Source organism: Silene latifolia, chromosome 6, assembly GCF_048544455.1.
Source record: "Silene latifolia isolate original U9 population chromosome 6, ASM4854445v1, whole genome shotgun sequence".
NCBI classification, from domain to species: Eukaryota; Viridiplantae; Streptophyta; class Magnoliopsida; order Caryophyllales; family Caryophyllaceae; genus Silene; species Silene latifolia.
Genome location: NC_133531.1, coordinates 125,937,155 through 125,949,246, shown reverse-complemented (window position 1 = coordinate 125,949,246; position 12,092 = coordinate 125,937,155). Strand labels below are relative to the sequence as shown.

The following is a 12,092-nucleotide window of genomic DNA, read 5'->3' as shown; positions in this document are numbered from 1 at the left end:
TCCTTGAAACTTATCATCCATCATCAATCCATCCGTCATCCATGGTTGAAACGGGTGGATTGGGTGAATATCGACGATTAAATATAAATACGTTATAGCTAAAAAAATCGACGAGTTTTAATTTACAAAAAAAAGTTCGATAAGTAGTTTGTTTTCAGGTTTTAGTGTGTATGCTCACTAAATAATAGTCTGAGACAGAAAAACTAGACAAAAGTGAATATTTTATATCTTAATAATATACTCCCTCCCAGTCATTATAATGTTCCCATTTTCCCGAAACGGATTATTCAACTAATGTTCCCATTTCCTTTTTTGGTAACTCTTACTCTTATTTTATTCATTCCTCTCTCCTATCACCAAACCTCACACAACTCTTTTACTCCTATTTTATTACTTTCCTTTATGTTTTGGCCCCACAATATAATTCATCATCTCTCTTATTACCAACCCCACACAACTCTTTTACTCCTATTTTAATACTTTTCCTTAAGTATTGTGCCCATATCAAATGGGAACAATATAGTGACTGAGAGGGAGTACTAAATATATGTTTTTCTTTAAAAAAAAATATTAATCTCGGGTGGTGGATGGATGACGGGTGAGATTTATTCATCTAACCCACCATCCATCCGTCATCCATTTCATCTGTCATCCATCTATCATATATTTAAATCGGGTTTTCATCCATCTTTTAGGATTGGGTGGATTGAATTTGATTGGATGTGGGTGAAAGACATCCTTATACATGGTATCTTCTTTATTTCTTGTCTCGAGCGATGATTAGTTATAGCATGGGTACATGCCTCATGTCTATTAACATCCTCATGTCTTTTAACATGATCTTACAACCAACACTAGTTATCAATCAAATATCTCTAAAACTAACAATCTTGCTTGTGATGAGTGACTTAATTCCTCATTATGATATAATCAACTTTCTTATGACAGTCCATAAAATTTCATTAGAAGCTAACCGGAGGTAATTACCTTCTCCCATTATAAATATATCGACTTTTGCCTCAGTATCGACATTGGTGCTCGAGTGCTCAACTCTTCTTTTTGTTTAGGTCAATTTTATCTTGCTTGACGATTCTTTTTTTTATTTCTCTTAAGGTTTTGACATTCAAGTTTCTTAAGATCTTATTTCCACGCTAGTGACTAGTGTCTTTACCTCTAAAACAAGACTTGGATCATCCTTTTGATTTATAATGTCCTCTATTTTTGTGCCAATCACGACTTTCACTTCTCCCTTAATTCTCAGCCACATTTCCTAACGTCGAATTGTGATGAGGCACCATACTTTTGTCCCCTGTTTTCTTTGTTTAGTAGGTTATCAGAGATGATATGCATGGCGCTATTTATTCCAAGATATGAGTTAATGGAGAAACAAGTAAAATGTCCCACTCTGAGGGAGATATCTTATCAGCAATAATGTTCATGCAGCTCATCTTCAATCTCCATATCCACCTTGGTTTAGTGATATAAAAGGCCTTGAAATTGTTCAAGTGCAATCATATATTAACCATCTTTTCACTCAAATTCCATCAATCGTCTTACTAAGAAAGCTTCATATCGAAGAGTTTTCTTTGAATCATATGTTCAATTTTTGTCAAAGAAAAATTGAAAGTAGTAGCCTGCTATAATGAACTTTTGATCGATATACTTTCAAATGATAGAGATAAATTTTTAATTTATTAATTCTCAAACTTTGTCTAACTTGCTTTCAAATTTATCTAAACTAATGTGCTCATAAAATCCTTATAGTACAAGTTATCCTCTATCATAAGTTTCTAATATGAAAAAGTGTATGCGCAGAGTTTGAGCATGTCACTTTTATGAGTAAATATAGTCTATTATAATATGCATAAGAATATAACGAGACTACTAACCATGACTCTGACACCACTGTCAGAGAAGTTTAGAATTTCTCTCTTTCTGTAGTCAGAAGGGAGATAAAAAGTATTACAACGAAAGATGAAAAGAACACAGGAGAACTTTTATTATCGCTTCTCTTGCTTCACGGATTAACATAAATTGGACAAAACCTAAATAAGCGAGGTAAATCGTGGAAGTAGGTGTTCAATTCTTATACTCTAATATGATAGTAGTATTACAAAGTTATGCCACCCTAGTAACATGGTTATCCCTCACTAATTTGGTATTCCTCCATTTCTCTCTCATAAGACCTTTCGTTAATTTGTAGTTGTGAAATAAATGAATTGTTGTCCAGTAGGTCTCATGAGAGACCGTCTCCGACTAATTTAGTGGGAGATATAATAGAGAAAAAAGAAATTCAGTGGGTCCCTCAACCCATCATGTGAGAGGTATCTCAATAACGCTATTGAGAGACCGTCTCTCCGGAGTTTTTGTGATTGCTGTAAATGAAAAATCTTCCAGAGCTTTATCTATTTATAAGTGGTATAGTAGTGCGGTTCATGTATCTTAAGTACATTAATTGAGGAAGAAAATATACTAAGACATTGATAAGTAAATTTGAGCCGCCCATCACCACCACCACCACCACCACCACCAGTGATTCTTACCCACTTCAACCATCTTAGCTTGTTAAGTCCTTCTCTATCAAAAACCTTTGCTCTCCAACAAACCCATTGGTGGAGTAGGGTTATCGAAGTGGAGGATGGCGTGGTGTCCTGGAGTCCGAATGAGGAGATCCTTATAGTAGAGATGAGATAACTTCACACGGAAGGAGTGGGTGGTCGCCAACCATATGGTGGTAGGTGATTTTGAAGGGGTTTTGTGGTCAAATATGAAGGTTTTGTATCGACATCGAGTTGGTGGTGGGGTAGTTAGGTGGTGGTGGTGGTAGTGATTATGATTAATACATGGTTGTGGCAGTCGGCTCATGGTGGTGGTGGTGATGGTTAGCTAGTAATGGTGGTGAGGTGATAGTAAAGTGGGTGACTGCGACTAGTGAATGAATTTTAGGCTTGGAAAGGAAGAATGAGTATGGTTAATTAATAAAAGAAAACGAGTAAATTGCAAGATATTATTTTACCTTTAAAGAAATGTCATGAATTTACCTTTACTAATTATTATTCTAATGTATCTTTTTTAGTTGTACTTCCCCAAAATATTTAGTGGAGTTCGTATAAATACTCCTTCATGTCTTTATTGAAATTTTAGCATTATTAACGTCTTTTGTACATTAATATCAAAACACTCTCTTTATTATGTAATATAAAAAAAAAAAAATTTGTTACATTAGTTGTCTTATGAGATGGGCGGTCTTAAGTTATCATGAGATTACCCATAAAATAGCTGACTATAATTTTTATTAGTGTATCCTCATTTTTTTCGATTTTTACGTGATACCCCTTGTTTTTTTACAAATTTTACTGGTAGTATGGTGCTCCTAAATTTTGTTAATTGTTCCTAAAATACCCAAAAATAGTAAATGTCAATTTTTTATTAGCTAATTTTAATAAGAAAAATATGTTTAAGATTGAGTAATGGTATTTGTGATAATGGCTTGACAAATTACCGTCAAAAATCAATAGAAAGTGCATAACTAAACATTTAAAAGGGTAGATTAGAGCATTTAGTGTATTTTAAGAAGTTTTCATGAAGTTTAGAAGTACAATTAATGTTTAAAAAATAAAATAAAGGATACCACGTAAAATTCAAAGAAACGGGAGGGTTTCACATAGAAAAACTCAAAATTCTACTATGTTAAGGTGTGAAGTGATTTTACTTAACCTGATTAGTCTCTATTAAGAGCTTCTATTATATAGTTTGCTCACTCATGAGTGTTTTATATGGTAGTTAAGAAGGAACCTTCTTAGGCGTATGAAATCTTTTATAACCAATTAGTTTTAGGATGAAACCTTATTAAACTTATGAAGTGAACTCTTTGTTAAATTATAGTTGTTACCAAGACTTTTTTCATGAATTATACTCCCTCCGCATTTAAGTGTTCACCTCATTTATCTAATATATGTGAGGAGTATTTTAATGAAATGAGGTGAAGATAGATGTGTGGAGGGAGTAGTATTTAACATGGTATGAGAGCTTATGGCTATGACCTACGTATGGTGATTGAATCTGGCCCTATATTTGGTAACTAAATGAGGCTAAATTTGTTGGCTTCTCTTTATTTGGTCCAATTTTTGCTTTCTAAGAGACTCACATGTGAGAAGAGAGTACTGTCAAATTCCTATAATGTGCAGATGTCAACTATTTTACTTGGTAAAGTTATAAGAGGTGGTGCTCATAACATGCGTTCAAACCCCGTTAACATCAAATTGCCCTTGTGGCTCCCTATAGACCACAAAAATGAATCCTTATTATTCGAGCTATCCATAAGTAAATGTTCTTCACATTGACATAATGAGAAGATAGTTCATTGCTCTATATTCTTAACTTATACAGTTAACTGTCTTCTCTTCCTTAGAAGTGTGGTGTAAACTCTTTTCATGAATTTAATAGTGTTATCATATTATATCACGAGAGATAATTTGACGGCAATCCATTAATTATCTATAAACATTTGAGTCCAATTAACACTTTTTCAATCGCTTTGAAAAAAAAGGAAAAACTTTCAAAAACATTTACAACCAAGCATAGGTCTCGCTTAACCATTGGAGAAAAATACACCAATTCTTAATAAAATCAGTTGCATGATAATTTTACTGCCGACCATAAGTTCATGTATTAAAACATAAACACGGTATATTCGTAGAATAATACTTGTTGAATAGTTAAATAATAGATGCTCCCTCATATTTCCTGTTGCGTAATTTTTAGCTTTTCACTATTTGAAAGGAAATAGTTTATTTTATGGTAAAAATAAGTTAATTTTATATCCTACTTTAGTAACATTTATATAACAAATTACGAAAAAAAACAAATATTGTTATGTAAGACTGTTTCAAAATTTAGGATTGAAAATAAACCAGTTTTGATAAAAAAAAAATTTATTTTTTTCCTTGTAAGTAACTCGAGTGCGTGAATGAAATGTTTACCCGCTAAAAGAAATAAGAACAAGCTGAATTAAAAGCTTCAAGCTGAATTCTTTTGGCCATTGCTTTCTGCAAATCATCATTTCAAACAATCAAAAGAAACAAAGGTAAAAAAAAAAAGAAAAAAGAAGTCACACACAACATTTGCCTAAATTCTTGTCGAAGCATGCCCCAATCAAAAGGAAATAATAACACATTAATTATAAGTTAGAATTGTTACCTTTCAAAGACAAAGGAAACGGGAGAAAGAACAATGAAGGTGGCAAAGGCTGAAAATGTGACAAGAGAAAGGGGATTAATACCCAAAGATAACAAATAACTTGATAACACAGAATTCCCTGCAAATACAAATTGCACACCAATCAACCCTCCTATTATTATTACATCTTCCACTACGTCCTTTTTTGAATGCTCTGACATTTTTGCTTATTTATGTTCTTCCTCCACTTTTTTTTTATACATTCACCATGCATGCTATATTATATTTTTCTTCTAATTTTACTTATGTTAAATTAAATCTCAAGGAATTTCCCTGATTGTAGTTTTCTTCTCTTTTTATCTCCCGCTGCACTCTTTTATTCAAGTGCAAAACTTGTATACATCTAAACCGATTCGTACGGAAATGAAAATATGTGATTTTGTAATGTACTTTCTCTTGTAAAATTTTATCTTTTTATGCCTTTGAATTTGATTTTTTAGAAAATTATTTTTGAGATATTCTTCAATTTTTCTGTGCTAAATTTTAATTCCTTTAGATCATAATAGCAATAGAATAAAAAAATTTCAGGGAAAAATGATGATAAAGTAAGCCGTGGAGGTATACATATGGGTGTTAATTTTTAGGGAAGTTTCTCAAAGATAGTGATAATGATTAATAAAGAATCATAACCACAAGTTAAAATCCAATTCAAATAACTTCAGTTAAAAAAAATCCAAATAACTAAATTAAGTGAGAAATGTTGAAACATAAATGCTTGCATTATATAGACCTAAATCGCAACTCCTTGAACTTGGAAACGATTACATCAATATTATGCATTATATTATAATTTTTTTTTTCGGAAATTTTACATTGTATCTCCGAAGTTTTTGGTTTTCTATATTATGACCCTATATTTTTAAATTCTTTGATGTACTCTTGAACTCTATACATTAGTCTATACCATGACTTTATTGAGGGTCTGTGCTAACTTTGTTTCTTAGTTGATCTATAAAATTGTATATTTACCATTCCAACTACTCGATCACCTATTCATTTTCTTAATAGTTCACCGAATTAAAAGCAAAAAAAATCTTTTTTGAGGGAAAATCTTTCAATAATCAATTAACAGCCGTGACAAGATCGGTAGGCACGACGTCCACTATAGCTTATGGGAAAGAGTCCACCCATATTGGGGGTAGAAAAGTCCGGAGGCGCATTGTGCGCCATAGAATGTGAAGCGTCATTTCCATTTCGTTTTACATAACTAAAATCAACACAATCAAACTTACGGTCTAAATCCCATTTTTCCTCTATAACATTTTCCATGTAATAAGTGCACGAACCATTCTTTATTTGCATAGACTTTATTAAAGACAAGGAGTGAGACTCAAGAGTGATACATTTGAGCCCCATTTGCCATGTCATTTCTATTCCAATTACCGCATTTGCCTCTGCTATGTCCACATTCCACTGCCAACACACTTAGACGTTTCGAAGCTCGACCTACATACATTACTCTTATGGTCTCAAATAACGACACCCAGTCCGCACCCTTTTTCGTTAAATATTGTTTCATCAGTATAAAACTTTCATTGTTCCTCTACATAAAGACTAAATGAAGTCAAAATCTGATTATTTAATTTATCATCATTTGTCTTTTGTGAAGTCTCTATGAAAGCTTTTATGTACCAATTCACAATCTTCATCATCAATCTTGGATTGCTAATTTAAGCCCCATGTAAAACCGAGTTTTGATCATTTCACAGTGTCTATGCCATTATAGTTACTCTAGCCCCTCATTGTTTTTTGCACCTTCAACCATAGCTTTACCTAGTCCTCAATACACTTAACGCGATGTCATACTCCTCCACGTCAACCCTTACAATTTCCAATTCATCTGCGCATGTGGGCAATGAATTAGAATGTGTAAACTCATTTCTACTGTCATACGACATCTCCAACATGTAGGATACGACCAAACAACCTTTGTAAAAAAAGTGGAAGATGTTTGCCACATTGGTAAAACAATCTACGAATTATGACAAATTGGTAAGAAAAATAGTGGAATGTGACAAATTGACCAAAAAACTACTCCTACCTTATTTAATTTGTTATTATTCCTAACTAAGTTTGACTAAACTACCCTTACTTAAGTTGTGGATGGCGTTTGAGATGGAGAGGGCACACATTTTTTTTCATGAAATTATCTAGATCTTCCATCTTAATAACATTTTTTATATTTCAATCTTCTATCTTACGGTCATTAAACTTTTTAAGTAGAACCGGACAGTTGGCATGGTCCTACTCGCCCTATACTTTTGGATTATTTTGAAGTATCCACCCAACCCAAGAGTGACTACGTCTACAAATAAATCACTTAGGGTAGCTCAATTAAGATATACTATGCTTTTTAAAGAAGGCTGGTCATCAATTCATACCTGCTTATTTTAAGTGAAATATTATAACTTATAAGTCATTCTTTAGGAGTAATTTTTTTTAAAGTCTGTTTCTATAATACCCCAGATTGTATAGCTGTGCACTCGGCCGAGTACGGCAGAGTACTCGACCGAGTCCTTTGACCGAGTGCCTTCTACGCCTAAGCCCAGATTCTGGTTGTGTGTCACTCGGCCGAGTGGCTGGTGCACTCAACCGAGTGTGGCGCACTTGATCGAGTGTACGGGCACATACCCTGTTTTCGCGTGTTGGGGCTCTGTGTGTTAGACCTTGTTATATATACTCTCTTTTCAGCTTTCTTCTTCACTTTTGAAACCATAAACACCAACTAATCTATCTAAACCACCCTAAAACCTCTCAAACACTCCCAAACCATTATCCATTAGAGATTTCCCCCTTATTGTGTGAGATTTACACTCAAGCTTCACACTTTTTCATTTCTTTACCTTTGTAAGTTATTGTTCACTCTTTTTCTCTTCTTCTTCTTCTTCTTCTTATTAGTAACCCTGGATATTTGGGGGTTTTCTCTTATGGGAATTTAATTAGGGTATTTGGTAATTAAAAAGTTTATTTAAGGGTTTATTAGTATTATTATTGTTGTAAAATACATTTCTGATAGTATTTCCTTAATTAAATGTAGGAGGAGACTTCTTAGAGGAGCCCTTCTAGTGTGTGTGCTTGGTTGTTGAAGATTTGCAAGAGGTATGGTTTACCTACTCAGTCTTAGAAATATAGTTATTTACATTTGTAAATGTTATAATTGCATTATAACATGCTTTATTGGGAAATTGATGTTGGTTGCATACTAGTATTGCAAATCCACACGTAAACCATAAAAATTCATGCCTGCGATAAACAATAAAAAGGAACAAAATCATACGGAAACAAGAGTTTTATTTTATTATCGAAAGATCGAAGGTTACAATTTCCGTAGACCTCTTGATTCCACCTCTAAGGGATTTAGGGTTTTGATAGTACTACCAGGGTCTTATCGACTTAATCTCGTAGGGAGATGATGGGGTCTTTTGTGTGACTTATTCCATCTTACCTACAATTCGACAGTAGGAAGACGAGGTCGTTTACTTGAGACTTAATCCATGATCTCCTCTAAGCCTAAAGATGAAGTCTGTATTTATAGTCTAGTAGCTTAGAGGGCAAGACATGAAATAAATATTCTATTGTATCTTAAGATATTATAACAATCATTTTTGATAATGATCTCCTAAGAGTAAAAATACCATATATTAAGTAGATGCTAAATATAAAATTTTAGTGTCTACAAATGCCCCCTCGAGACTGGTTGTAGAGACTATGATGTTGGCTTCAACTTTGTCATGAAACTTGCTACTAAACTTGACACTTGGATTGAATATTCTCCTCCGTCTGACTCCAGTTGGTATTGGAGGAAAATATGTCAAACCAAGGGCATTTTTGAGATTGCTTATCATCAACAGGTTTGGAAAAATCAGAAAGGCCTTGATCATACAGTAGCGAAGGGTTATGACTACCTTAGAAACAGAGGCGATAACGTTCAGTGGTATGAGTTGGTCTGGCACAAATGGTCTACTCCTAAGCTTAGCATCCTAGCATGGATTTATCATCACAACTGCTTAAATCTAAAAGAAAAATTGCATAGATTGGGGATTATTGAGGAGGATACCTGTTGTATTTGCGGGCTTGCATTAGAGACCAATGAACATCTCTTCTTTAGATGCGAGTACAGTATGAAGGTTATAGAGGCCGTGGGAACTAGACTCAACATCCGGTTACCTACACAGCAATTGCTTCAATGGCGCCTGAGTTGCAGTGGCTCAAAGAACAAGATTGGGATCTTGAGTGCCATCATCAATGCATGTATGTACAATATCTGGAGACAGAGGAATACGAGCAGATTTGAGCTTCAGATTCTCCGACCTTCTAAAATTGCTTCCTTCATCATAGCTGAGCTCTGAATCCATCTTATGGGGTTTTCTTTGAGTAAGGTGAGAGATGAAGATAAGAGATGGATTGAGAGAATCATCAGGAGTTAGTTTGATTTTGTGATTCCGGGGACGTGTGAATTGGGGGTTTTTGTTGTCTGAAGATATGGTTGCTTTATCTTCTTTTGTTGTTCTGTTTTATGATTGTTGTGCTGACCCGATATGGGCTTGGCTTGTTTGTAGGGAGAAGGTATGTGCTTGGGCCTTTTTCTTGTAATTGGTGACGGTTTTTACCCTTTTCTATAATATCTTACATTTTAGCAAAAAAAAAAAAAAGAACGGAGATGAAGTGCGAAAATTGTCCCACCCAGCGTGCCAATTTGTAAGTTTTTTTTTTTTTTTTTTTTTTTTTTTTTTTTTTTTTTTGGTGTGGCTGCATTTGAACAAAGTGTTTGGTCAAACTGCCTAGGTACTCGCAAAGTTATCAACAATCTTGCAAGATCAAGCCAAAGTAGTTCAAGGATGGATGGGGTTTGTTTGGTGGTGTGGCTGCACTTGAGGTACATGTTCACCCAAGCTGCCGCCTACATACCTGTAAAGCATGAAGTACTCTACAAGATCAAGTTTACGTAGTTCATAAAAAGGGAATTTGGTGTTTGTTTGGTGGTGTGGCTGCACTTGAGCTACATGTTCACCCAAGCTGCCTACGTACCTATAAAACACGAAGTACTTTACAAGATCAAGCCAACGTAGTTCATAAAAGATGGAAAGATATTTTTTTGTGAGATTTTTTTTTTGTGTGTGTGTGTGTGTGCAATTTAACCTCTTGCTTAGGAGCTTTCACCGCTGGGTTTAAGAATAGTAGCGCTTCAGAAAGTTTCCATTGATTGGGCCTACACAAACGCCATCTTTATCCACAATTTGTAAGCACCATTTGTGTAGACCTCCTGCACCACATATGGGCCATCCCACTTAGAGGTGAATTTGCCAACTGGTTTGTGAGAAGTGATGATTGGCGTTCTTACCGCAAGTACCAGGTCTCCTGCTTCGAAAGAGCGAGGGTGCAACTTTTCGTTGAATGCGCGTGACAACCTTGCTTGGTAGCACTGGAGCTTTTGTTGAGCCTCTAATCTTTTTTCATCGACAACCTCTAACTCTACTAAACGCAATTTGTCATTTTCATCTTCTGTAAGTCCCTCTTGGATAGCGATGCATAAAGAAGGGATCTGCAGCTCTAAAGGCAACACGACCTCCACTCCATACACCAACGCATACAGGGTTGCTTAAGTAGGTGTTTTGTATGTGGTACGATACGCCCACAATGTCCCACCAATTATTTCATGCCAGTCTCGCTTTGACTTTGCTAGTACTTTCTTCAGCAAGTTGCAAAGGGTTTTATTGAAGGCTTCAGCCAAACCATTTGCAAAAGCGTAGTACATTGATGACTTGTATTGTTTGAATTTAAATTTCTCTTCCAGACTTGTCATTAGATGGTTGAAGAACTGTTTCCCGTTGTCAGTTGTGATACGCAAAGTACGCCATATCTGTAGATGATCTGGGTTCGAATAAATCCACAACATTTTCTTTTTTCACTTTCAGTAGTATGACAGCTTCTGCCCATTTTGAGAAGTAGTCTGTGCCAGCGAGAATATACTCATGCCCATTTGAGGCCTTCGGAGTAAGAGGTCCCACAACGTCAAGTCCCCAAGCTTCAAAGGGCCATAAAGAGACAGTAGGGTGTAAGGGCTCTGGCGGTTGGTGTTTGAAGTTTGCGTAGAACTGACAAGGTTCACACTTTTCGCGAAGTCCATATAATCTGGCACAACGGTTGACCTATAATACCTCATTCTCTTTACGCGATCATAAAGTTTAGGCCCAGATTGATGAGCGCCACAAATACTAGAGTGAGCTTCATGCATTGCTTCAGCAGCTTCGTCCTTGCTTAGACACCTCAACCATTGCCCTGAGAAATAAATTCTGTAGAGCGTCCCTTTATAGTGAATAAACTTAGGAGCACGCCGACGTATTTATACCTTGTGTCCGGGATCGTCGGGTAATTTTTGGTGGTCCAAGAAGTAAATGATAAGTTGACGCCAATCATCTTCATCAGCCGTGTATACGCATATCATGTTGGTCATATCTACATTTTATTCTCCTTCAAGCAATGACACCGCCCAACGATTGCATATTGGGACTTGCGTAGATTCTTTTGCCCCCAGTGCCAAAGTGGCTGCAAGGTTAGCAAGCGCATAAGCCAACTTATTGGCACTCCTTGGTACATGACCGATTTTGATAGAGTCAAGTTGATTAAGCGGTTCTAAGGCCCGTTGATGGTAATGGATTAAGTCTTCCTTTTTCACTTCGTATTCACCAAGGAATTGGTTGATCACCACCTTTGAGTCACCGTAGATGTAATACCCGCCCCGTTAAGGACCACTTGACCGTCGTTGACTGACCTTAGACACATGTCTAGACCTCTTGAGACCTTTGTTGGTTCGATCTTACGTTATAATAACCCTTGGGTTTAGGAATCTCAAT

The 12,092-nt window shown here is 35.5% G+C and overlaps 3 protein-coding genes across 3 annotated transcripts in view; 1 reads left to right on the top strand and 2 right to left on the bottom strand.

The window, feature by feature from the left end:
• The window catches only part of LOC141658968 (WAT1-related protein At5g47470-like), a 29,039-nt gene extending 23,640 nt beyond the window's left edge, over positions 1-5,399 (bottom strand). Inside the window, exons 1-2 of the mRNA XM_074465679.1 lie at positions 5,200-5,399; positions 4,983-5,048 (exon numbers count right to left, since the gene is read on the bottom strand). Coding sequence (XP_074321780.1) covers positions 4,983-5,048; positions 5,200-5,399 — 266 coding nt within the window. The remainder of the gene's footprint in view (positions 1-4,982; positions 5,049-5,199) is intronic.
• A 3,570-nt stretch (positions 5,400-8,969) lies between these two features.
• LOC141588629 (uncharacterized) lies at positions 8,970-9,587 on the top strand. The gene has a single exon (XM_074410061.1). It carries the CDS (start codon positions 8,970-8,972, stop codon positions 9,585-9,587), a length of 618 nt encoding a protein of 205 aa, XP_074266162.1.
• An 860-nt stretch (positions 9,588-10,447) lies between these two features.
• LOC141588628 (uncharacterized) lies at positions 10,448-10,993 on the bottom strand. The gene is made up of 2 exons (XM_074410060.1): positions 10,885-10,993; positions 10,448-10,788 (listed from the first exon to the last, which is right to left on the bottom strand). The coding sequence occupies exons 1-2, from the start codon at positions 10,991-10,993 to the stop codon at positions 10,448-10,450; spliced, it is 450 nt and encodes a 149-aa protein (XP_074266161.1).
• Between the last annotated feature and the right edge of the window lie 1,099 nt (positions 10,994-12,092).